General features: G+C 35.2%; 4 protein-coding genes across 5 annotated transcripts in view; 2 read left to right on the top strand and 2 right to left on the bottom strand.

Annotated features, from left to right (window-relative positions):
* Positions 1 to 26,961, bottom strand: part of LOC125469501 (coiled-coil domain-containing protein 86-like) — a 70,852-nt gene that overhangs the window by 36,039 nt on the left and 7,852 nt on the right. The window lies entirely within an intron of this gene.
* Positions 618 to 26,937, bottom strand: LOC125469469 (actin-related protein 2/3 complex subunit 5A-like). The gene is made up of 5 exons (XM_048566820.1): positions 26,860 to 26,937; positions 24,288 to 24,350; positions 24,099 to 24,179; positions 23,806 to 23,910; positions 618 to 701 (listed from the first exon to the last, which is right to left on the bottom strand). Exons 1-5 carry the CDS (start codon positions 26,935 to 26,937, stop codon positions 618 to 620), a joined length of 411 nt encoding a protein of 136 aa, XP_048422777.1.
* Positions 17,987 to 20,710, top strand: LOC125469498 (disease resistance protein RUN1-like). Its single transcript, XM_048566884.1, has 4 exons — positions 17,987 to 18,603; positions 19,004 to 20,098; positions 20,183 to 20,481; positions 20,587 to 20,710. The coding sequence occupies exons 1-2, from the start codon at positions 18,095 to 18,097 to the stop codon at positions 19,854 to 19,856; spliced, it is 1,362 nt and encodes a 453-aa protein (XP_048422841.1). The 5' UTR covers positions 17,987 to 18,094; the 3' UTR covers positions 19,857 to 20,098; positions 20,183 to 20,481; positions 20,587 to 20,710.
* On the top strand, positions 21,249 to 23,443 carry LOC125469500. 2 transcript variants are annotated; one of them, XM_048566888.1, is made up of 2 exons: positions 21,249 to 21,575; positions 22,655 to 23,443. In XM_048566888.1, exons 1-2 carry the CDS (start codon positions 21,405 to 21,407, stop codon positions 23,075 to 23,077), a joined length of 594 nt encoding a protein of 197 aa, XP_048422845.1. In that variant the 5' UTR covers positions 21,249 to 21,404; the 3' UTR covers positions 23,078 to 23,443. The 2 variants fall into 2 exon arrangements, with proteins under 2 accessions (XP_048422845.1, XP_048422844.1); XM_048566887.1 differs by having other exon boundaries at positions 21,249 to 21,587.

The raw sequence follows: 26,961 nt of genomic DNA, 5'->3' as shown, positions 1-26,961 counted from the left end.
TAAGAATAAACATCGATTAGACAATAATTCACTATATAAATCTTTCTTTTAATCTGGAATTGAAGAGTTGCATATGCATATATAACTCCATTTTGTGCTTTCATAATACCTTAAATAAATACTGAATAGTAGCCTCGAGATAAGATGAAAATGGCACTAGTATTCAATTTCTATATTTACACTCGCGGACTATTACATTATTCAATGACTTTTGTAACCTAATATCAAATTTTGGTCACCAACCTCCAACGGCTATGCATATTATCTCCTATATTCACTTTATTTAGTTATATGTTCCAATTAGGCATCAAGAGTTTATAATTAAAAATAAAGGGACTGTGAATAGAAGTCTCTTACTGCTCCTGATGACGAACATTCATGCAGTCTTTCTCGAGTTTTGCCATCTCGGCATCTTTATTATCTTTTTTCCCATCACCATTTTCCTCTTCCCCCTCTTCTTCTCCATCCTCATTTCTGATTCTTCTTCCTCCCCCTCGCCGTCATCAAAGTCACCCTCTTCCTCCATCCACATTGCAAATCATCAATTAACAACAAAATCACCAAAAGAAAACCGAATAATTACCGAAACCCAATAACAGAATTTACAAATCAAACATTCAGCTCATCGCTGTCGAAATAGCCATCGTCTCGAGCTCACTGTCATTGTCACGGGCCTTCCTCTCCATTGTGACGTCTAAGCCCTACAAATTCAAACACCTAAATTTACAAATCAAACATTCAGCCGAAAAACATTTGGGCCTTAAATGGGCTTCATGGGCCAGTTAGAGGTATATTTGATTGAGCCACAATAGTCTCATTTGATTAGCACTTCATTGCACATTTAACGAGAGCAACTTATTTACCACTATATTCTAGTGATATTTTTTCTCATTTAGAAGAGATAGGTATTACGTTCGATTCATGTAAATGGCTAATTCAATACTAAAAATTATGATGTTTGGCTAATTGTGCGGCTAGCCCAAACCCCACACTTCTTAAATAAGTGATAAAAACTTACTTAAAATAGGGGTAACAGATTGCCTGATGTATCCCACGTCAATTTTATAACAATTTCCTTCCAATCTCTCCCGAACTCCTTCAATCCTTCAACCATGGCTAGATGTCTTTTGTTTGTGGATTTGGAATGCAATTGACCTAGCACGCTTGTTTTATGTTAGTCTTTCTTGCATTCAACATAGAACACCATAGTATTCATAAGGTGAGCACCATATGTAGGGATTGTGAATATGCTCGAAATAATTCGAATTAAGCTCTGTTTTTAAGTGAAATGAGTTGAGCTTAAAAGAAATACTAGACCAGTTTTAAAAAAATGAGTCGATATGGAGCTTTGGTATGTTCAACTCATAAAGCTAGTGAACAACTCATATCTTTTATGAGATAGCTCGACTTGTTCGTTAAAACTTGGCTCATAAGTGTACTTTATCTCTATTACCAATCCAGAAATACTTGTCTTTGGAAAAGATTCAAATAATTAGATAAGCTCATGTTGTGAGTTGCCTCACCATCTAAAGTATGAAGAAGTTTTTCGAACGAGCGAGCAATCAAGCGAGCGATCGGTAGGAGCAAAAACAAGCAACTCGTAGCAACAACACAACAAGAGGAATTGTTAATTCAAGGCGATAGATTGGTTTGGCCAACTGATCGATTGTTAATTCAACTGATCGATTGGTTTTGACCTACCTTTGTTGCCTGTTTTCTCTTCCTTTGTCTTTACCCACCCCTTCTCCTTGCCTTTGGCATAAAGGCCTTGAGAGCTTTCAGTTATATCATCTAGTTTAGCATATGACTGAAGAGCTTGAATTACATCTTCAAGCTTCAGGGACTCTTTTCCAAACATTAGAATTGTTCGAAAGTGCTTGAAAGACGAAGGTAGAGACCTCAACAAGATGATAGCCATATCATCATCTTTGTAAGTTTCTTCGAAAGTGCTTGAATCACCTCCTTCTTCTAGTCGAAGCTCGAATAGTTCATCCTTTAGAAAAAAGTTTATTGGACACGGTTTTTCCCATATAAACACTCTCCAACTTTTCCCATGCTTCCTGGGCAAACATCTTTTCGATGATGTGTGACCAAACTGATCATGTGAGATGGATCTCGATGGAACTCTTGGCCTTCTTTAGAACCTTATTCGAAAAAAGATGTTGCCTTTGAAATTAATGGGTGATTGTGGGTTTCCTGGGTTGACTCAAAATCATACGTTATCTAATGGGTTGCTAATTAATGAGTTCACCCATTATTAACTCAAACCATTCAGTCTTCACCCGTCAAGGGCGGTCGTGAGATTTTTTAGGCCCGGGATGACGCCTAAAAAATGTGCCCTAACTTCATATAAGAAAATTGTTTGTTTTCACACGTAACACTTCAATAAAATTATACTTAGAAAACCATTTCAAACTCAATAATTTAGAAACACAGAAAAACTAATTTTATTTTATTAAGAGAATGGAACAAAAAAACCTGGGATTACAAGTAGATGGATGATGAGTAAAAATTGAAAAGAATAAACATGCACATAGTGACACACCCCGACCGAGATAGGAGCGTGCTGGCCGTCACACAAAGGTGACGTAGCCATGTGCACGTGCGGAAGCTAAAAGAGTAGTAATATAAAAGTACGAATAATTAAAAAAAAAACTAGCATACTAGTACTAGAATAAGTGCTAGTTAGTGCGATACAAATTCAGAGCAGGTCTATAGCAGTCCAAATAAAACAACAACAGTAGTACGCCCGAAGGCGACCCTACAATGTGGAGTGTCTGTCAGAACGCCGAAAAGCTCACAAGGGAAACCACCGCAACGGCTAAGCAACTAGAACCTGGAGGGGCGCAAAACAAAAGTGTGAGTGGGCAAAAACAAAGCTCTTTGAAAACCATTTAGTAAAACACAATCTAACCCCTCGCCGTAAAACCTGTATACTTCCCAGAAAATAACATATGTACGTATGTATAGATATGCTCAAACATGCTCAAGGGTATGCCAATCATGCTCAATATATGCTATGTCAAAATCTCCTAATGATATGCAAGTGCTCAGGTGTGAGTCGTATCAATCACACAATCCTCTGGCAGCCGGAGTCACCTAACGCGACCTGTACGGCTGTATATAGAGCTCAAATGTCAATCTCAATAACTAAACCTGCCCACGAGTCGGAACCACCTAAAGGGGTCTGTACGACAGGCCTGGGTGTAACATGTATACGCTCTAGTGCTACGATCACGTGAAGGCTGTGCGAATAATCGCGGGTCACCTACGAGTCGGAACCACCTACTGTGGTCTGTACGACGGGCCTATGCACCTAACTTGGATCCAAGCTGAGCGTATGGTGCGGGAGGTGAACAACACGTGAAGGACTGGGCCCTACTCTGGGCGGGAGCACTAACACCGGGGGTACAGGTTATGAGCTCTCCAAGCATCTCTAAACACTAAGTAATGCAATCGTTAATTAACGCTTACCTGGCACTTACCTATGCCTCCACAGCACCCACACATAAATATATATGACATATGCATATGTATATGTATGCTACAAATAATGCATGCAACGATGCATAAACAATAAATAATAAAGTACAAGGCATAAGGCAATTAACCCTTTTTAAATCAATTTCTGGGAATATAAATGTATATAGGTATATACGGAAAACAAAAGCCCACTCACTGGTATGTAGAAGGGTCGTAGCCCCCCTGTCTCGCATGTGCACGCTCGTCCTCTGGGTACGTGTCACCTAGATGCGAAACAACTATAAAAACGTTAACTTTAAAGCACATAACCCGTTTCTCGTAATAACTTCTCATACATTGCTCAAAATGGACAAATGAATATACCTACGTGCTCTACACAACCTCAGGGTCACAACCAAAATTTTAGAAAAATTTTTGGACCCCGCACGCGCCCCCACGCGCCAGCACAGGCACGGACCCACGCGCCCCCACGCGCGGTCACGTGCCAAGCACACTGACGGTGTCAACAGACGCCGTCAGGAATATTCCGTCAAACTGACGGAATATTCCGTTAAGTCTAACTGGTTCCGTTAACGGCGTTAGGAATATTCCGTCAGAATTGACGGAATATTCCGTCGCCTTCATCCTTCGATCGCCGGCAACGTCGCCGGCGCCGGAAACTGGGAAAACCTGCAACTCAGGTTTTCTCACTCATTTTTCATCCGTTTTTCGTGATTCTTGGACCAAATGAAAGCCCTAGACTAGTAGAACATGTCCCAACAAGTTTTAAGGGCTAAAACTAAGAGATTATACCTATCCAAAAACTCCAAGCTCGGCTAACCTCGAACCAGGCCTTCCCGACGTCCAAATTCGTCCAACGAGCTACTCCGACGCTCCTGGGAACCTCACCAACACCTCTACAAGCTTCAAAAGTCCAAAAACTCAATGTATAAAACTTGCATGAACAGTACTCAATTCGGCCATTGTTGAATCGACGTGAAAACGAAGTATTCCTCACCTGAAAATGGTATGGTTGAGCTCGCCTTGACCTTACGAGTTGAATAGTGTCTTTGGTTTCCTCGATCTACTAAGATTTGGGTGCCTTTGTGTGTTGTCCGTACGTTACAGAGAGAAGAGGAAGGAATGGAGCTCGGGGAACCCACAGAAAGAGAGAGAAACAGAGAGAGACAGTGTGTGTGTGTGTGTCAGCTTGACAACACCACACAAAGTAACCAAAAACAATAATACGAAAACCAATTAGGGGTAAAAGGGTCATTTCCTAAACACGTTACCGATAATTTCGGGACGGGATGTCACACATAGCATTTCGAACTCTGGACCTTTCGTTAATTTTTAGAAACACATAAAAACTAATTTTATTTTATTAAGAGAAGGGAACAAAAAAACTTGGGATTACAAGTAGATAGATGATGAGTAAAAATTGAAAAGAACAAACATGCACATAGCATTTTGAACTCTGGACCTTTCGTTAATTTTAAAAAACAAAAACCATTGCTTTTGATTAAACCACTTGACCATTTAGCCAAATTTTATAAATTTAAACTCTTATGAAAAGAATTTGTAAAAGATAGAAATTAAAAAACACACGTAGTGTTTCGAACCCAAGACCTCCTTGTTAATTTTAAACAAAATAAACCACCGCTTATAGACAAACATTTTAATTATTTAGCCAAATTTTATAAATTTATACTTTTATGAAAAGAAATTTATAAAAATTGGAAAGTAAATAAACACAAATGAAGTTTCGAACCCAAGGTCTCCTCATTAATTTCAAATAACAAAACCCACTAGTTCTACTTAAATTTCTTTGTCATTTAGCCAAATTTAAAAAATCTATACTCTTATAAAAACATATATAAATATACCACTCCAATAATTTTTGTGCTCCAATTTTTTTGAGCCCTAGACAATTACCCAGCTCACATTGGGCCTAGACCGGCCATGTTACCCATTAGTTGAAGATTTATGAATGAATTGAATCGTGTTAACAGATTGAGTTCATCTTGCCAGCTCTACCTAATCAACACTCAAAACACCTTGAAGAGAACACACATGAAACAAGAGCCATAAAAATCAGATGGTGCGGGTACTGATGTTGATTTGGCTGTGTGTGTGTATATAGTATCAGTACTAGTTTTGGCGAAGCTACTGAACTGGCTAGGTTAGGGTATTTAGGCCCAGAGCTTGTCCACAAATCCTAAATTTTGCTTTAATGGGGATTGTAGGCGGAGATGGAGGTGGTTGTAACTAGTGTGGGCCGGGGTTTATGGTCCAGAGGTTATCTTTGATTTATGTAGTGTGTAGAGATGCTTTATCAGTTCGGCTTGGTCCTTAGCTGATATATAGGTTGGTACTTGGTGGTGACATCTCTAACCAACAACCAAGAATTATATGGTACGAACTAGTAGGCAACTTGCAATGAGTCTCAACACATACACTCCATTATATGTTAGGAGATTGCATTGTTCAATTTATATATGATTTGTTTTCATTAGATTATTATTATTATTATTCATAATAATGTATCTAACGCTTAATTAAGTTATTTAGTACGTCTTTCATAATATACACTTTGAACATATAAGTTACGACATGCATATGTGATAAATAAACGAGCATATATAAGCCACTAAGGTTAGTCTATTGATGAGGGTAACTAAGTAGGATGATTGATAAAAATAGACTACAAATCCAGTGTTAAAATTCATTTTTTGTAACTAAAAAAGAAAAAAGCGTAAAGATCAAACTCAACTTATGAATTGACGTTATACATGAAAAGGAATTATCATTTCTTCCTCTTTGAGATAAAATTAGATCTTATACAATGCGATCCAACTTTACACTGCCAACGGTTGCATATTATCACACATGTGCAATGTGCATGGCCGTACAAATCAAATCCAACAATAGAAGCTTCCATGCAAATACAACTATCCAACTATTGTAAATGTCGACGTTACGGACTTTAACTTGCACCCTATCGATAATTACAGAGAAGGCCTGCAGCGGGCTGCAGCTTCAGTCTTGACCATTAATTATTAGTTTAATTATATAAGATCAGAGTGATGTGACCCGCTTGATGAAGAAATGCTAGATTTCTTCTTTTAATATGCAGATTTAATTAGCTAAATCCTTGAGATTAGACGGGGTCCACTTCCATAGTTTCTTTTAAAAGCGTTCACCCATACGGTTAAATACGATTATTTCTCAAATTTCATCAACATGCGTACAGTGACTAAAACTATTCCGAGATATATATGGGGAACGAGGATCCTCTTCATATTCTTTTTACGAGGATCTTAGAGATTCTCCAATTGTATTCATTCATCGTATATCGTGCAATAAAAAATTATTATAATTTTTTTATTTTAAATTGAATATAAACAGTATCTAACAAAAACTGGTTGTACGATATAAGATAAACAGACTCCTCATTCAGTGGCAGAGCCCATATGGAATCATTGGTTGTCTTTGACCCCAACAACTTCAAAAACCCCATATATATTTGTTTGTATATTGTATTTGATCACTATAAACAGCTAAGGAAAATAAATTACAACATTCTCCTCCTACCTTTTTTTTTTTTCCTACTATCATATTTGTCTTCCTTTTCTCTCTTCTTGTAAAAAATACTTTAGTTGAAATGTGTTAGCAGTCTTCAACATTACTGCACAATATCCTGCATGCACCGTTGACAAGCATCTACAAATGTCGACGTATATCGGAATAAACCTTCGGCATACGTTGACAGGAATTAGAAGGTGCATACTAGATGCTTGACGAAATGGCTCAATAAAGCTTTTTTTATTGATATTATGACCCCATTATTTGAAAATCCTGACTACGGTACTGTCATCATTCATATATGGGATAATGGGACTGATTCATAGGGTACCATTTTTTCTTTACACAATTTTTTATAGTGTTCTTTTACACAATTTTAACGATTCAAACCATTTATTTGTTAAATTTTTTCTCAAATATTATATCTACCAAAGATTATCAAAATCTAAAACCATATGACCTTTGAATTAAGAGTTTCAGGTTTCTTTGTAGGATCATGTTCGTCCATTTTGTTCTCTACAAATGAATATCTTAATTGTTTTGGATTTGTCTAATCTTTTGCAAGGATAATCAATGAATTATGGTCTAAAAGATATGATTCAAATTGTTAAAATACATTACAAGTAAACTCCACAAAAACATGTGTAAAAAAAAAATTAGTTCACGAATTTGTCCTTATATGTGTGTGTGTGTGTATGTAGTTTGAGAGTTATATTCTAACTATGGTTGGTCCGAAAGAGGAAATGCATCACTCTCCCTCCCACAAAATCAAGTCAGAAACAAATCTAAAGTCTACCAAAGTTAGTGTCCCTTCCATTTTAGATATCGAATTGTTGCATTTAACATGCTGCGGGGACACATTCTTTAGCTTCTAGCAACCTTCAACAATAAACATCATCTCAAACTTATACCACTATGTCGTATTTATGATTGGTTAGACTTTATGGATAAAAAAATCTCAGATGTGATTTTAGAAAATATCATTTTTTTTTTTTAATAAATGATAGTGTTTACACTAAATGAGTAGGGGAGTGGACTAAACCTTACAATGAGTTTGTCATTCATAGACAACCATTTCTCGCAACTAAAACATGTTGCATAGAAGTTTTTTTTTTTTTTTGTCAATTGCTAGGATATTAGAAAGCCACTCTGGCATGTATAACTCCGGCCGTCGATAACAACCTCTATTACTAATAATCAACGAAGCCACTGAGTGCTGCTCCATTGCTAGGTAAGTAACACCACAGTGCTAAGTTGATTGGCTAAGTTATGAATATGTCAACAAGAGTTCCTTCTAGTTTTACGTTTAGGTGTGATTCCGCTAAGATGCCAAATTGGCTTGGGACAAAGTTTAAGAAGGTGAATCCATCTCGTGCACACACCCAAACCCACAAATAAAATCATTGGACATAGTTACAGTTTATCTTTTCGGGGGTCGGGAAGATTTATGTATATATACATGTCAGCTTTTCACTACTCCTATTGTGTAACTAACCAGTGCCAAAAATCAAACCCAAAACATACCGTGTGGAATACGAACCTAAAATTCTTCCCCTCCATTAAGCCACCCCCGCAATGATCGAGTGATATCTCTTCTGACCCTCTCAGTATTACACGGATCAGGATAACATGTGGGTTACATTCCGCTGGTTAATATTGCCTATTTTAATCGCTGGAAGATCACAAAGCTTTAATGCGACATATACTCACCCAATATATGGCGCTCTCTTATCATATCGCAGTCATAAATATGAACATAAATTAATAGTCATAATACTGCTTCTTATTCAACATTCATGTCGTGCGTAAAACGCATATGTTTGGCTCTAGGAAACTATTTCAAATCGAAGATTCATTTCTAATTTAAAATATGACTGAGGAAAGCCAATAGGAACCTTCCCATCCCTTGAAAAATATACATAGGTGTGAGCTGTGACATATGTTTGAGAAAGTGGCCATGATGGATGCAGCGGGTGAAGGAATACGAAATTAATTAAATTATTACAATTAATAAGTTGTATTATAAAATTAAATGAAAATATAAAAATAATTACAATAAAAATTAGGGTTAGTTTCCGACTTTAGAATTGGGAACTGTCGTGGCAAAGTCACCATCTGATTTTTTATTTTTTATTTTTTATTTTTTATTTTTTAAAAACCCACCCATAGAAGACTTGTATATATTTAGGGATTTTTGATAAATTTGATGTAACATATAGGCCAATTGGGCACTGCAACTGACTTGGTCAAATTCTGAGGCTCAACTTTAGACTCACGCCAAAAATTTTAATTTTGGGACCACGCCAAATGCCTCAAATTATCCAAATGTTATTTGAGATTTTTTCAAAAGTGCGACTCTTCATTGATTATTTGTCACCTCATATTTTTAGTACAATATTTTATAGTATTGAAACAAAAATTAACATAAAATTATGAAATAACAGGAAGTCCCTAAAAAGTCCTAGTTTTAAAAGAATTCCTTAGCATTCCTCATGAAGTTGGCCTTGTCTTCAGTCATGGCCCCTAAAAATGTACTCATTTTTAACTTTTCTGAAATTTATTAAAAAAATATGATTATCTTCAACCTTTTGGGATTATCTATGGCAATGAAACCACCAACAAAAAATTGCTATAATTCGTTATGAATAGTTTTAGTATGTTCGTAACATTCTGTCATGTTTAATGTTTGTTTTGTTTTTCTCTTTAATGTTTAAAATTACTACAATTTGTAAGACTGAAAATCAAACTCAGATGTAAGGGGACAAGCACATTACCTGACAGACTGGCCTGACACTATAAAGAAAAGAAGTTTAATATACGTCATTGAGGTATTTGTTAACCTAGCTACAATACGTGTAATTTGACTTTTCTTATATTAATTAATGGAAATTGATTTGAATTAGATAGGGCTAAGAGCTAAGAACCGTCGATACACAAAAAGGACAAACAAATTTGGTGAGATCATCATGGTTAATATAATATGAGTCGATAAAATAACATTATCATGTCATTTAGATAATCATATTTTGAATGTTACTTGCCTCTATTCTATTCGTATCATCGGTTGGGGAGGAAAGGGAAAGGAAGTGTGAACTAAACAAAACCTGGTTTCCATTGAATTTAACGGGAAGAACATACTTAATATCTTTGTTTATTTATCATAATCACAAAGGGAATATTTTTGTTCACCACACTATTTTAGCGCGGCTACTTGACTTCTAAGGTAAGGTACAAACTAGTGCTGGTAAGTGAACGAACCTATGAATTCTTGCGGCAGGTATTCTTGAGGTCTTTGGTACCATACATGGATTTTGAAAGGTAAAATGTAATAAAATGAATCAATCTCACCCATGCCAATGATAGAGTACAACATATGAGCTCAGGCCCTTGACTTCTAAGGTAAAGTACAAACTAGTGCTGGTAAGTGACCGAACCTATGAATTCTTGCGGCAGGTATTCTCGAGGTCTTTGGTGCCATACATGGATTTTGAAAGGTAAAATGTAATCAAATGAATCAATGTCACCCATGCCAATGATAGAGTACAACATATGAGCTCAAGCCCTTTTATGAACTTACTTGCCCTAGCCTCCACGCACGTGCCGATGTTCGTCTCCTCTATTTTCTTTTTGGCATATTTTACTAATTCCTCATTTTAATTAGGCAGCGCAAAGGAGGTTTGAGGGCTTGTTAAGGAAGTTAGTGTGGCCTAAAGAAGGGGAGAAAACGAAAAGCGTTTTTTGATTCCCTGAGTTTAAATTTTGAGATCTGTATGGTAAATATACACAAATCTTAAAATTTAAACTCATCCAACGAAGATAAATATGATGATGAATATTACCACCACATAAAGATGGCGAGCAGAAATGCACCCAATCACAAAGGAGTAGGTGTTGGCAAACTCACAAAATAATAGACAAACATATATAACAATGTGCCTAAATACCAGGCATTAACTGAGCTCCAAACTTTAGCATGAGCACTCCAGATCATTAAAAGCCGTCCTGTGAATACCTAGTTGCGGCTAGTCCAATTGTAATACCATAGTATGTTGTGCTTTTTCTGACTAACCGTTAAACGTATCTACGTAATATCTTATGGATTGTAAAAAAAATTAGATCAAAAGACGTATGCAACATTTAAAAAGGAAACAAACAGAAATTCCTTTAAATTGGTAAAACTCATTCAACCGTCCCAAAAGATTTGGTTGGAAATTGGAAAAAAAGAGAAAGGTCACTTTCGTGTTGCAATGTGATTAGTTTGGGTAAGAAAAAGAAAGGAGAAAATGGAGATGGACAATAATTCATAAATCCAATTATTGGGGTGTTTAAATTTAAAAAAAAAAAAAAACATTTGGTTGCACGTCCTGAATTCAACATAAACATTTAAGAGAGTATTTTTGCTCATCATCATTTAGTGTGGTGTATACTCACCACTCTATTTATCACCATTAGATGAATTTGAATTTCGAAATTCGTGTAGTGGATATGAACAAATCTCAAAATTCAAACTCATCTAACGGTGATAAATAACATGATGAACATACACCACAATGATGACATGTTATGAATTCAATGATGCTGGCTAATTTGAATTTTGATAATTTAAAGTCAAAGTACATATAGGTGGATATACAAAGGCATAATCTATAATGGAATTGAATACAGCCTTAAGGCTAGAGAAATGTACTTTGTGATAATTTAATTCCATTGGGACGTCTGGGCCCTTAATTCAAACACCCAAATATTATACAATTTAATTCCAGATTCTAAAATTGATGTTTTTTACTTGTTTTCTTTCAAGCCGTCTGCTAAAACAAGTCCCGAAATCTATCGATTAATTTCCCTTTCGTAGACCAAAAACATTTGGGCCTTAAATCGATTTCATGGGCTAGTAAAGCCAATAAGAGATTGGGCTAGGCCCGTCTTATTTGATTACCATTTTGTTCCACATTCAACAAGAACGATTTATTTACTACTACAATCTAGTGATATTTCTTTTCATTTATAATGATAGTTTGTAGGTTCAACTCATGTAAACGGCTAATTTAACACTAAATTATGATGTTTGGCTTATTGTGCGGCTAACCCAAACCTCACACCTGTAAAGAAATGATAAAGACTAACCTGAAATAGGGGTGACAAATTGTCAGATGTATTACAAGCCAATTTTAAAAGTTTCCCTCCAATCCCTCAACTATGGCCAGATGTCTTTTATTGTGGATTTGGAATGCAATTGACCTAGACGCTTGTTTCATGTTAATCTTTCTCGCATTCAAAACAAAATACCTTAATTTTTATACAGCAAGCACTACATGTACGGGTTGTAAACATGCTCGAAATAATTCGAATTAAGTTTAATTTTTTAGTGAAATGAGTTGACCTCAAAAAACTAATAATAAAATAAAATAAAAACAGACTCGTTAGAACAAAAATAAAAAATAAAAATAAAAAAAAATAAAAAAATAAAATAAAAGTCGATACGGAACTTTCATATATTCAGCTCATATATTTTGTGAGATAGCTTGGTTCAAGCTCGACTTGTTCGTTTCAAGACGACCCAATGGAACGTGGTACTAATACTATGATTATATGTTACATAAGGACTTGTTGGTTTCAAGACTAGCACACGTGCATGACCACCCAACCTATCATTGAAGTATACAGGAAAATTTAAGCAGCACACCTCCTGGAGATTGTTCTTTTGCATTTTCCTGGTTCTACTCGATTCTTTTAGATCAAATAACCACTCTTTGATTTTATATAAGTGAGTTTTAATGGAAAATTTTCACACAACAAAATTTTCAATGAAAAACACATTAATGATTTTTAATGAAAATTTTGAAAAAGCTTCAATTTTATGAAGAAACGATTGTTGGTATCAACTTTAACTCAGCTTTAACTTAATTATGATACAGTCACTACACCTAAACTTTAACTTATTTACAATATTATCATCGTCTTTTGTCATTGTAATTAAAGAAAATTCATTGTATGTTTTTGGATAAAAATTTAAAGTTATTTTCATTAGTTTTTCTTTATGCAAATGATGTTAAAAGAAGAGCGAAAATGGAAAAGGAAAAAAGTTGTTCCAACCTTATACATCTTCGTATGTCACTCCTTACACTATAAATAAGAATTAGGACCAAAGTTGTCCTTTTGCAAATTGATGCTTAAAACTAGAATGAATGAGAATTTCATAACGTAATACTTTAATATAATTCTTTTTACCAAACGAGTGAAATTAGAAAACTTTCCGACCCAATTTACTGATCATCTACATGTCAATATGAAATTGAGAGTCTAGATTTCTTTTACTGATATTTCAACACATATTTATGTAGTCTTTTAGTATCAACCCCCATACATTTTTACATGTCCTCTCCTAGTACTTGACCCGGTTTGAGATAGTATTTTATTCTTTTAATAATAACAAAAATGTGAAATTAAAATTGAAGATCTCTCCCAAAATTGAAAAGACAAGTGTTAATAGACCAAACGCTAATTCTTTTGATAAAAAGATTCTTAACGTGTAGCTCAAACATTTACTTGAGGAAAAATGTTTAAAAACTCTGCTTGTATAGCTAATAAGCCCCATATTTATGTTAAAAATACGTGTGATGCAATCTTCTGAACATTACTCTCAACAGAACTATAAATGAAATAAAAAAGTGCATAATGACATGTGGATCATGTGATGATTATCAACATTTAGAGATGGATGATTTAATTTATCTAACATGTTTTACGAGTTGGTTATTAAGGATTAGAGACTTAGTTAACCTCCCTATATTTGATTAATTAAGTAGCATTGCATTTACTTTGGACAAACAAAATAAATAAAAAGAAACAACTCCCATGAAATACAAGGACAAAACCAAATCACAGATGGATCATAGTAGAATGCACAATTGGACGATTACACGTGCAGCAGCTAACATGCACGTGGGGAAGCTTAATAATAGCCGACCAAGACCCTCATGTGCTAATCATAGTGCTTTAACATTTCATGACCAACTTGGTTTTACGAAAGACCTATCAAAGTATCTCTAATGTAAAGACTCAATTTTAGACAATATTTTTACATTTGGATCTTAAAAGATGATGTATCTGGATCTTAAAAACTCAAATTCTAGAACTCAGTTTGAGTTTCAAAATTTGAGTCCCTACACTACAGAAGAAGATATTGGACTCAAAATTCATATTTGAATTTTAACAATTTGGTTGTGTATTGAAGACGATTGGACTCAAATCTCATTATTCTTGGTTGAGTAATAATTTTCTTAGTTGGCATGGGCTCCACTTTCAACTCAAATCTCATACTGAAACTCAAATTGAGTCTCCTTTCTGCCGGAGATATAAATATGAGTTTTAAGTCTCCGGTGCATTGGAGAACCGTATTTAGACTCAAATATAAGATTTGAGTCCAAAATTTTTTGGTGCATCGGAGATGCTTATTGTGCTCGAAAAATTGAATTGAACGATCAAGATTGAATCGAGAAATAAACGAGACATAAACGATCAAGATTGAACTGAGGAAATACTATTTTTATTTACTTTCCAATCTAATGGACCTAAAATCGATTACCTAGTAATTTGAATTATTGAAGACTTACCTATATCGGACTACCCATCAATTCAAACTAATGAAGATTTACCCATAAAATAAGAAATATTAATCTTGTCGTCCTTGGAGTACACGTAAAAATTTCTAGGGTAGTGCTATCACGCACCCATTTTTACTTCTCACATAACACTCTCAATTTTCGGACGTTGCATTGAATGAGTTGAAGAAGAACAATGGCAAAAAATTAACAAGAGTGTGTAAGAAGTAAAAAATGGGTGTGTGAAAAATATTTTCCAGTTTCTAATGATTTAGCTCTTTGATTTGAACCATGAGATAAGCATGTGGTCTTCATCAAGGTAATGGAGTGGCGCGTGAGGATCGTGTAAAAGATTGAAAACGAAGAAACGAGAGTATCAAATGATTGAGAAAAGTGTGTGTCTGGTTAAGACAACGATTTTTTATATTGACAAATCTTTCCAAGCGACCACCCACAAATTTGAAGGGAAGTGACTATAAATTCTTGACCATCATGTCACCAAGCAATTGAAATTCGTTATTTTAAATGGAATTGCACAGATAATTCATGTGATTGTCGAGAGATGTCTCAAAATAATCCGAAAGATTTAAGAATACTCATGTGGTGGAATTAATTGTCGGTTTTATGAAAAAACAATTGTTCGTTTTAGTTTTAACTTAATTGTAATATTGTCACTGCGTCTAAAATTTAGCTTATTTACAATACTATCATCGCCTTTTGTCCTTGTAATCAAACAAAATTCATTAAGTGTTTTTAGATAGATAAAAAAAAAATTGAGATCTTTTTCATTAGCTTTTCTTTATGTAAAAGATATTAAAAAAAAAAAGAGAAAATGAAAAAGGAAAAGAGTTATTCAAACCTTATGCATCTTTGTCTATAACTCCTTACACTATAAATAAGAATTAGGACCAAAGTCATCCTTCTGCAAATTGATGCTTAAGACAAGAATGAATGAGGCTTTCCTACTGTAATACTTTAATATAATTCCATTTAGCAAACAAGTGAAATTAGAAACTTTTTGACCCAATATACCGATCATCTTCACGTTAATACAAATTTGAGAGTATAGTTTTTTTTTCTTTTTTAACTGATATATTCAATCCCCTATATCTTCACATTATGTAGTCTCCTAGTATCAACCCCCGTACATTTTTACATGTCCTCTCCTAGTATTTGACCCGGTTTGAAATAGTATTTTATTCTTTTGCTATTAACAAACATGTGAAATTAAAATTGAAGATCTCTACCAAAACTGAAAAGATAAGTGTTATGACCAAGTCCAACCCGTGAACCCAAATTCAAATATTTGGATCCACTAAAAGACAGAATTTAGCTCTGTAAACAGTGAACGTCACCCAACCCTCCAGACCTAAGTTTTAGAACTTAAAATGTATTAATTATTTTAGAGAAACTTTGAGTTATGTTTTCTTAATTTAGTTTTACGAATGTTTTAACCTAAAAAAAATTAAATTCCGACAAGATTTCCAAAATGGAACAAACTACACCAACCAACCACCAACCGACCAAACTTCAATACACTACCAAATATGCATATTATTTTGATCGTTGAATTTAAATTTCAGTGTTGGATCATTTTTACCATTGGATTTGACAAAAACAAATATAGATTTTTCAATCAATTTTAAAGGATTGCCCAAAAAAGGGAGTTTGATTTGGACCATTGATAACCAATGGTCCAAAAATCGAAAGGCCAAATTTACTGTTGGACAACTGAGTTCCCTGCCATGTGGGGGCTAGTTGTCGGTCATATCAGCCAAATTTGAACTCAAATTTTGATTTTGATTTAGGTCCAAACCCTTTTTTTTTTTTTGGTATGAGTCTTGTCTTTAGGTGGCAAATTTTTGTGTTTAAACCCAAATATTTGAGTTTGGGTCCAAGGGCTAGAGTTGGTCTAATAGATCAAAAACTAATTCTTTGGAAATAGATATGTGGGACTATAATTTTCACCTCTCTAGAACACAACATGTCCACATCTTAGCCCTAATACAATGACGTCAAAGGAGAGGGGAAAATGAGAAGGAAATTCCGGAGGGTAAAGAGAAGGAAAAGGAGAAGGGAAATGTAGAAAAGGAAGGGGTGGGAATGAGAGAAAATTCCGGAGAATAGAGAAAAGAAGGGGAAAAAAGAGAGGAAATTTCGGAGAATAGAGAAAAAAGAGAAGGGAAAAGAAGAAAAGAAAAGAAGAAGAAAAAAAAAGGAGAGGGAAGCTTCGAAGAGTAGAGGAAAAGAGGGAAAAAGAAAAGAAAAAGCAAAGTCTCCTCCATCATTATGTACTGTTACCCATTTTCTTACAAATGGGAGTGAGAGACTGAAAAAGAAAGAAAAAAAAAGAAACACATGACCAAACATCTAAAAAATATACAAATACGCCAAAGAAGAAATTGCTCCCAGTTTCCCTTGTTTCTTACGTTCTAAATTATATTTCGTGTAAAGAGAAACCAATATTGCTACTCTGAAGACGTTGGCACAACTTGCCGAATCTCATAAATATTGTGTTTTATATACATTTCTCGCCACTTTATATATTTTGTATATATGTGCAACATATGTTCCAACAAGATTCTTAACGTGTAGCTCAAACATTAACAAAAAAAAATGTTTACAAAATCTACTTGTGCGCAATGTGATTTGGTTGACGACAACAAGTCTATCAAGTGTTCGACGAAATGCCTCAGTGAGCAAATTGATTTTTTTTTTTTTTTTTTTTTTTTTTGCATGTTTCGCTCTCTATTGTTATCTAAAAATTTGAACCTAACACTGGGACCCTAAGATTTGAATTCTGGACTAGCCACTGCTGCAAGTGCTCTCTTTTGGTCCAGCCTATAACTATAGAAAAATCATATAACAGCACAACAATTCGATCAACCACCTTAAGTTCAACCATACATGAACCCGATTCAAGTTATTCCAAACATACCTTATGAAAGTAACTAAACATTACTGCCACATTATTATGCGGTTCTATTAAGTTCTAATTTTTATCTCATAACCATATCATCTTTAGAACAATTGATAACACTAGTTGGTGGATTGACGATTCGTAGAAATGGCTTCAACATTTCAACGACGAGAAATGAGTACGGAGCACCGATCAAAACGTGCTGTGTTCTATCACAAAAAATCTGAATGCAATTAGAAATGCATTTTATCACAAAAAGATGAGCAACCATCAATATAAATTGTAATTTATAAAATCACATATAAAACAAGAAGTACTCTTCCTTTGTTCTTGGCATCTCTGCCACTAGTGGCCGACCAAGACTAAAAGAAATGCTTTTTGGGTCAATGCAGGTGAACGACCCATTTTATAATTGTTGATAAATTTTTCTGGGAGTAGATAGGAATGACCCAATTAAATATTTCCCCTGCACACGGACACTTACAATGCAGCTAGCAAAGAGCTGTTTGTCCATCGATCCACATCAATGGCTCGTGCGAGAGCATCTCCCGGAACCTCCTCTGATTCCAACACTTTTGGGGGTTACCGATACGACGTGTTCTTGAGCTTCAGTATCGAAGAAACTCGCAAGAATTTTATCGACCACCTCTACACAGCCTTGAACAACGCAGGATTTGCCACGTTCAGAGACGATGAACTTGAGAGAGGAGAAGATATAAAGCCAGGACGGCAGAAAGCGATCCAGCAGTCACGAACTTCTGTTGTCGTGTTTTCGAAAGATTACGCGTCATCCAGATGGTGCCTTGATGAGCTTGTTGTGATCCTTGAATGCAAGAGGACCACCTCGGACCATGTAGTTGTACCAGTCTTCTACGATGTCGATCCGTCCGACGTGAGGAAGCAGACGGGAAGTGTTGGAAAAGCATTTGCTAGAAGCCAGAAAAATCAGTCGCTGGAAAAGGTGGAGGGATGGAGGAAGGCACTTGCAGAGATTGCAGATCTAGCAGGCAGGGTCTTACAAAATCAAGCTGATGGGTAACTTTCATTATCTCCATTTCTCTTCTCTTTCTTGAGTCAATTTGATGTATGATCCGTAGTGACCTAGATTTTTATATATTTATTAATTCAATCTCAGTAGTGAATAATTTAGGTCAACTTAAAGAAATCACACTTGAATCAACTTAAGGATTAGTCATTTTCCATGTTAGTCTATTCAGTTGCAGTTGCTTAAATTTTTTCGAAAGTAGTATGGAAAAAAATTAGGATGTGATATTTGTCCATAGTTCGTATAAGTTATACGCTGTATTCCTTTTGTTTTTTCAATTTAATTTTGTCAGCAGTCCTCTTTTTTTCTTATTTAAACAAAGGCCATCAACATATGTTTTAATTATCTAATATTCCCAATTCATATTTCATTTTGTTTGCAAATTATTAGGTACGAATCAAAGTTTATCAAGAACATTGTTAAAGTGATTGGAGACAAGTTAAGTCGCATACTATTGAGTGTTGAACCAAAATTCATTGGAATCCAATTTCAAGTCGAACGCATCAATTTTTGGTTACAAGATGGATCAAGTGATGTTGGTATACTTCTTGTGTATGGCATGTCTAGAGTAGGGAAGACAACCATTGCAAAACATGTTTACAATTCAAATTTTAGAAGCTTTGAAGGAAGTAGTTTCATTGAAAATATCCAAGAAAGAGCAGATCGACCAAATGGCTTAGTTCAAATACAAATGCAACTTCTTTCTGATATTTTGATCGGTAGAAAAGTGAAAATACAAACTGTTAGTGAGGGAATAATTAAGATTGAAAGTGCCATAAGCTCTAGAAAAGTTCTACTTGTCCTTGATGATGTGGACCATATGGACCAATTAGATGCAGTACTAAAAATGAAAGATCGGTTTTATCCCGGAAGTAAGATACTTATAACAACTAGGCGTGAAAGGTTGCTAAAGGCAGATCAAGTTACACAGGTGCACAAAGTTCATACTTTGGATTACAATGAATCATTACAGCTTTTCAGTTGGCATGCTTTTGGCCAGGATCACCCCCTTAGAGGTTACATGGAATATTCAGAAAAGGTTGTACACTACTGCAACGGACTTCCATTAGCTCTAAAAGTTTTGGGTTCTTCTTTATCAAGGAGAAGTATAGGTGTATGGGAAAATGCATTGGAGAAGCTAATAGTTATTCCTAATGGTGAAAACATGAATAAACTAAGAATAAGCTATGACAGTTTAGATAAGCATGACCAGGAATATTCCTCCACATTGCTTGTTTCCTAATAGGAAGGGACAAAAACTACATTGTTAGAATACTCGATGGATGTGATTTCTTTACAATTGTTGGCATTGAAAATCTCATTGATAGATGCTTGGTGACAATTGGAGGATGCAACGAGGTGAACATGCATGACATGATTCGTGACATGGGAAGAGAAATTGTCCGCCTGGAATCAGAAGAGCCTGAGAAACGTAGTAGATTATGGCGCCATAATGATTCTTTCAAAGTATTGAGGGAAAAGAATGTAAGAAACATGCCTTTAATGTCTATATATGTATTTCTTCTTGTGAAAATTATACATACTAACGTTTCCGTTTTTTTCCTTTAGGGTACAAAAATAATCCATGGTCTTGTCTTGGATATGCGTATGCATCCTGCACACAGTCCAATAAACACAAATGAGACAATCTTGGAAACCAATGCATTTGAAAAGATGCGCAACTTACAGCTACTCCATCTTAGTCATGTATGACTGGATGGATGTTATGCAGATTTCCCTACAGGATTAAGATGGTTGTGTTGGTTTCAATTTCTATTGGATTCTATACCAATTGATTTTCCTTTGGGGTGTCTAGTTGTTCTTGAAATGCAATACAGTAGTTTGAGACAAGTCTGGAAGGAACAAAAGTATGTTTACGCATTTTCAATTCAGTTTTTAATTTTTTGACCAATTGCATATGTTAAACTTAACTCTCCCACATTTTTTTCTTTCTCTGTTTTTATTTTATACAGTTTCTTCCATCGTTGAAGATCCTTGACGTCAGCCATTCCTATGCTCTCACTGAAATAATGGACTTCTCACTTTGCCCCAATCTAGAAGAACTGATTCTTGTAGATTGCACAAGCCTGATTGATGTTCATGAATCCATTGGAAACTTGGAGAGACTTGTGTCCTTTAATATGAAGGATTGCAAGAATCTTAGGATGCTTCCAAAGAACATGTGTTTGCTTGAATCACTTGAAAAACTCATTTTATCTGGTTGCTCAAATCTTAAAGAGTTTCCTGTGGAGATTGTAAAGAAGATGGGGTCTTTGAAAGTTCTTGACACAGGTGGAACTCCATTAAGTGAATTATGGCCACAAAGAAGAGCACGGTCAATACGTGAACTGGCTGCACATACTTGAATCTCATGTTGCAAAACCGAAAACAGAGAGTGACAGAATCCAGTAGCGCAGGGGTTTAGTTATTCACAGTTCCAACAATGAACGTAAACGGGACTAAGGCTGCACTAAACGAAGAATAAAAGAGCGCTAAGTCGTGAAACATATATACGGTTTATTGTTTGTTTAGTGTATACATAGCAGACCTAACGAAAGTTAATAACTAACCCTATTTGTGCATATTTATCTTTTAGAGTCTCAGATCTTGCACTCTCTCTCTCTCTCTCTCTCTCTCTCTCTCTCTCTACAATTACGCTGTAAATATAAAAGGGAAGCAACTCCCACGCCTTTGACTTCCACTCTCGCTCTCTCCCTTTCTCTCTCTAAGTCGTCGCCTCCCTCTCCTTCTCTCTAAATGCTGTGAGAAATAATAGAGAGAAAGTGTGGAAATGGAGAATTTCTTGAAGAACTTCGAGGTGGAGAACAAGAATCCGTCGGAGGAGGCTATAAGGAGATGGAGAAACGCCGTCGCGCTCGTCAAAAACCCTCGCAGAAGGTTCCGATTCGTCGCCGATCTCGCCAAGCGATATGAGGCCGAGAAGAAGAAGCGTCAAATCCAGGTCTCTCCCTCTGTAAGCAGTTTTTTACTCTTCTCTTTTACGAAACGAAAAATTGAAAACGAAGCGTTTTGAAGATCTGTTTGGTCGCCTGGTTGTTTGGTTGCCGAGAAAATATGGTCGGAAAACAAAAGAAACTGAAACGATTTTCAGCATTTTGCTTTTGCCTGATATTCTTATTCCTGTTTGATTTGCTAATTTTGACCCATCGTTAGTCTTAAACACGTAGTTTCTGAATTAAATCGTCGTGGTGAACCGAACGGCTGAGATTTAGGATAGCATTTGGAGGACTCGCAGTTTCTTAATTTCTTTGATTTTCTCGGCTCCCTAACAGGTTGGGGAGCTATGGATTTCTTTGGGCCTTGTTGGCATCACATGCTTGAACAAATTTGTAACAGTAGAAAGCTCCGGCTAACAATGCGCTAAGCATAGGTGGTCCCACATGCATTAGTCCATGAGTACAGCCAAAACAAATTTAATTTGAATCTCCTGTGTCAAGAACTCGTGAGTTCTTTTCCATGCACTTTAGTACGTGTTAGTCATTGATCAAATGGAACTACATGTTAGTCATTTTTGCTTCATATTTCCTTCATATTTAGGCATTGATCAAATGGAACTACATGTTAGTCATTTTTTCTTTCGGGGTTTTACAATTTTCTTCAGGTTATAACTTTTGATGTAACCAACTTGCGATGTTTCTGTCAAACTATGTGGAGATAATGTAATTTTTGACATGTTTTATTAATTAACAACATGGGATTGAATTACGGGAGATTATATTCACACACCAAATTACTTTTCCCACACCCTTTTATTATTTTTAATATTTTTCTATCAAGTGCTAGTGTTGTGTTCAAAAAATATTAAAAAATTAAAAGGGTGTGGGGAAGGAGTGTGTGAATATAATCTCTCTTGAATTAATCCCACCAAAATGGGTAAACTACATGGTATGACTGAGAAATCAAAGTGAACTCCGTTTAAATTTGGGGGACAAAAATGTAGTTTAGCCTTTTCGTTTGCGGAATTGTTGGTGGATCGCTTAATTTTTAATTGAACTCATTCATTGCTAATTTATTATGCAGACAAATTCAGCAGAGTGGATCTTTTTAGCCACTAGCCTTTGCATGGAGATTTTATCAGCTGCTTGTGATCAGGCTTCGTCCCCAAGTAAGCCTCGGTATGCGCTGTTCGGTATGCTCTTGGCTTTTGCATCTCTGCTCACTTGCATATGGGAGCTGATTTACAAGGGCATGAAAAAAAATGTGGTATGGGGGAACAGGGGATGTCACATGCTTTTTGGTTCTGATATTGAACTTTTTGCGTTAGTCGGAGGCATCGCTCAGTGTGTTTGCTCGATAATTCAATACATTTATTACGTCCGGCATGCTGATAATCCTATCAAAATGTCCCTTTTGCCTGCCATCTTTGTCATATGTTTGATAGCTACGAGATTAAGCAGGGAACGGATGCAAACCACATATGAGACCGGTGAACATACAGCTTAGACAAAGAGTGATTGGTAAGATGTGCTCGTTTGTTTGTAGCCTAATCATGTTTCATAAAAGCATACGGAGAATTATGCTGTCAGTATGAATGAAGATTCTCTATAAACATTTGTGTAATTTGTTAACAACTTAGCCGAGGTTCGTCCTCCAGACACAGGACCAGGCAAGAGTTTCAGAAACTTCAGGTTAGACGTAGCTCAAATCTTGCAATCAATCGATGCTGGTTTCCATTCTCCACTGTAACTTGCTTCTTGTAAAGTGGTTCAAGTCTGCATAGCTGGGTTAATATCCCCATTTGGTTTGTATTCCCAAACACGAGAGTTGCCCTTCATGTCAGATGTCATCGTTGTTGGTGTTATATTTTCAGTTGTGGGTTTGTGTATATTCTGTATAGAAAACCCACATATGGCAATTTGAGTCGATGATTGGTTCCAGTTCGCATGTGGGCCGATCCCCAGTAGACAATCCTCTATACAAGTACCTTCAAAGAGAGAAACCCCCAAATTGTAAAATGTCCTAAACAACAGCATATACCAAAGATGGGGAAAAGAAAGGCCGGAGAACTTTTCTTATAGGAAAAGGAAGAATAATAAAGATAACTAAGGAGAAAAACATCAAGAAGTCGAAATCACAAACTTAGAACAAAAACTATGCATACCTAATATTTTCTAAAACTTTGGGGTAGAATACTTGCTTATATGACACTGCACCAAAACCGTACATATAACAAACTTCATGAGAATGTCATTGTACTCGGGATCCAAAGAAGAAAACATTGCATCCACATCTTTTATAGCCACAATAGCTCTATGCACCATTATCCAATTTGCAGACTGCAAAACTCAAAAAAATAAATCTCACCACTTTCTTTCATTCCACACCAAACAGACCAATTGAATTATAATTAAACACAGGGTGACAATTCTGATTGGTACCCAAGAAAACCACTGGAAAAACGATAAGAAAAGAAGAGTAAAGTTCTAAACTGCAATTTAATTTTCTATTCCATCGACTGACAAACCTTGCAGCGCTCGTCTTTGGTGTTGAGAGGCGAGCCTTCGAGAGCAGTTTTTAGAGCTTCGACTGTCTTGTACCTAGATGAAAAACGGATCAAACAGTCAAGGTTTTTGGATAATTTTCAAATCATTAAGGGGCTGTCCACAAAATTGTATGTAAAAAAGGGGAAAGGATTTGGAGTGATACTGTTTGATAAGCTCTCGATCTTTCGAGATTTTTGTTCGATTCTGCTCTCTCTCTCTCTCTCTCTCTCTCTCTGATTTTCTCACCTGGCATTTGGAAAAGACTTGAGGAAACATGTTCCCGAGAAAGTGACACGGCAGGTGGACCAAACTGTATATTGGGCTGGATCCTAGGTCGGCCCAAATATGGCCTTGAATTCAGACCATTTGATTGTCTAAATTTTTGTTAAATTAGTAAATAGTGTGAAAAATCTATTTAGTTACTCAGTTTAAATTTTTTATCTTCAACAACGCCTTTATCTTGTCAAACTTTAAATATTTCATTATTAACAATTCAAACCCAACCAACTCATTTTCCAAAACATAACACTGTTTTTGAAAAAAAAAAAAAATCAGATACAGTGTTGGTTTTGTCCATGCACAAACAAACATTGTTTCTGGAAAGAAAAGAACAAAAATCCAAATGCAGTGACTTAAATTCCAAAAACAGTGACTTGGATTTCATAAACAATGAAAGAAAAGAAACGGTCAAATGTTAAAACATAGACGGTTTCTTTTCTTTCATTCATCAGTTGATTATATTTAAGAAATAGAGTGCTTATTTTTCTTTGAATCCAAATACAGTGAATTTCATTATTTCTTTTCTAGCTTACATGTAAGAAACAGTGTGTCTATTTCATTTGGATCCAGAAACAGTGACTTAGATTCCAGAAACTGTAACTTAAATTCCAGAAACAATGACTTAAATTCCAAAAATAATGTTACTTAAAATCCAAAAAACAATTTATTTTTACAGTCCAAAAATAGTTAGGGGTGGAAAAAATTCCCGAAAATCCCGAACCGAACCGAAAAAATCCCGATCCCAAACCAAAAATTTCCCAAACCGAAATTCCCGAAATTTTCGGGATGCTATCCCGAACCAATCCCAAAATTTCGGTATGGAATTCGGGATTGGCTTCTCGATATTTCGGGAATCCCATACCAAACCGAAAATATATAATATTAATTATTATATATATTTATACATATATATATTATTCTTTTATAATTGATGCTAGTAGTTTCTAATTCATACTCAGCAACCTAGAATGCCCTACACCTTGCATATTTTTCATGTTCTGTTTGATATTCATGTGGATTTTATTATTACTGCTGCCATGGCTGATGATTTCAGAAGGCTTGATTCTTTTGTCTCTCAACAGATTGCAAAAAGAGTTTAATTAATTTGAATTTTGACTATGATAAAAAGAGTCAAGCATGCCAGTGTTCAATTAAATGGTAGTGTGAATGAAATGAAATTCCTAGTTTATAAATGTGTTCTTGAATTATATATTTGAAGAACAATTCATAATTTCATATTTCAATTTGGGATTCCCGATTTGTCCCAAAATCCCGAAAATATTTCGAGATTCCTGAAATTTGGGATTCCCGAAAATTTGGTTTGGGATTGGTCTTCAAATTCCCGTCCCGAAAAATTTCGGTTTGGGATTCGGGATACTAGTTTCGGTATGGTATATCATACCGAACCACCCCTAGAAATAGTGACCCCGTCATTATTATTGAATAGCATGCACATCTCAAATTTATTTTCTAGAGAAACAAACGATGATCTCCACTGACGAAGAAAAATTGAAAAACAGTACCTCGAATACACTATGAATAATAACGACGATTACATTTCAACAAAATAATACAAAATATAAATTAAATAGCATGAGGATCTATATTTTTATTTCAAAGAAAAAGAAGAAGTTCTGCAAAACAATGATGAATTCCATTAATGATGATAATCTGGAACTCAATCTAAAAAAGTTTGGGGTAAAATCGACAAATCATAATTTATTATAGTTGGGCTATTTTTAGTTGGGTTACTTTAATATGGGTCTTGTACTAATCATTAAATAAAACTTATAACATGGTTTTTTTTTATTAAAACTAAAACTTTTCAAGTCCTTTTTATCAGTTTTCCTATAAAAATATCCATAAAAAATTAAAAATATTTTATTTTTTGTTTTGTCAAAAAAAAAAAAAAAAACCTTTATCAATAGGAACATTTTTATACATTAAAAATATCCAATAAATAGTCAGTAAAACACATATGCTTTGATCAATGTTGTTCCTCTCACGCTTTAAAAAACAAAAAAAAAAAAAGCAACCAATGAAACTAAGTAACAATTCAATTTAATGTTAAATGATTTTGGTTCGCATATACATGCAAAAATTTCAATTTCATTAGGTAGTGATTTGTTTCTGTCTATTAATTATTTTTAGATTTATTCAACCGTACGACTCGATGTAACGGAATGAACATTGGAGGAAAAGCATAATGTGAAAAATCGCTTATCTTTCATTGTCCTGTACAAGAAAAAAAAAAAAAAAAGCGCTTAAAAAGCATAAGAGAAAAATTCTTCCGAGATGTGTATGATCAAATTTGTATGCCCATGACTCAAGTAGTTTGCATTGCTATTTGCTTAGGTGCTCAATGAGCTTTGTGTTGCACCAAATTGCTTTTATTTCAATCAAGACGGTGTCGTTTACATTGTTCCACCAAATTGCTTTTGTTTTGTTCTTTGATCAAATGACCTCCAAGCCCCTACACATAAGATCACCACTCCACAAAATCCGGTAAATCAGAACAAAATAGAAGGTCAATATCGTCATTCTAGCCAAACGGTCATAATTATC

This window comes from the organism of the source record quoted next, unplaced genomic scaffold (assembly GCF_019419815.1).
Source record: "Pyrus x bretschneideri cultivar Hongxiangsu unplaced genomic scaffold, Pyrus_bretschneideri_v1 Contig43, whole genome shotgun sequence".
In the NCBI taxonomy this organism is placed as follows: domain Eukaryota; kingdom Viridiplantae; phylum Streptophyta; class Magnoliopsida; order Rosales; family Rosaceae; genus Pyrus; species Pyrus x bretschneideri.
The sequence above is the reverse complement of the archived record's forward strand: the minus strand, read 5'-3'. Positions and strand labels throughout refer to the sequence as shown.

What these genes read in the sequence shown, in the direction of transcription:
- LOC125469498 (XM_048566884.1), top strand. Translation starts at nt 18,095, where the DNA reads ATGGCTCGTGCGAGAGCATCTCCCGGAACCTCCTCTGATTCCAACACT. An exon ending in TTACAAAATCAAGCTGATGG is followed by an intron (nt 18,604 to 19,003) that starts GTAACTTTCATT and finishes GCAAATTATTAG; the next exon opens with GTACGAATCAAAGTTTATCA.
- LOC125469500 (XM_048566887.1), top strand. Translation starts at nt 21,405, where the DNA reads ATGGAGAATTTCTTGAAGAACTTCGAGGTGGAGAACAAGAATCCGTCG. An exon ending in AAATCCAGGTCTCTCCCTCT is followed by an intron (nt 21,588 to 22,654) that starts GTAAGCAGTTTT and finishes TTTATTATGCAG; the next exon opens with ACAAATTCAGCAGAGTGGAT.
- LOC125469469 (XM_048566820.1), bottom strand. Translation starts at nt 26,937, where the DNA reads ATGACGATATTGACCTTCTATTTTGTTCTGATTTACCGGATTTTGTGG. An exon ending in TTATGTGTAGGGGCTTGGAG is followed by an intron (nt 24,351 to 26,859) that starts GTCATTTGATCA and finishes TGAGAAAATCAG; the next exon opens with AGAGAGAGAGAGAGAGAGAG. An exon ending in ATGACATTCTCATGAAGTTT is followed by an intron (nt 702 to 23,805) that starts GTTATATGTACG and finishes TTGAATTTGTAG; the next exon opens with GGCTTAGACGTCACAATGGA.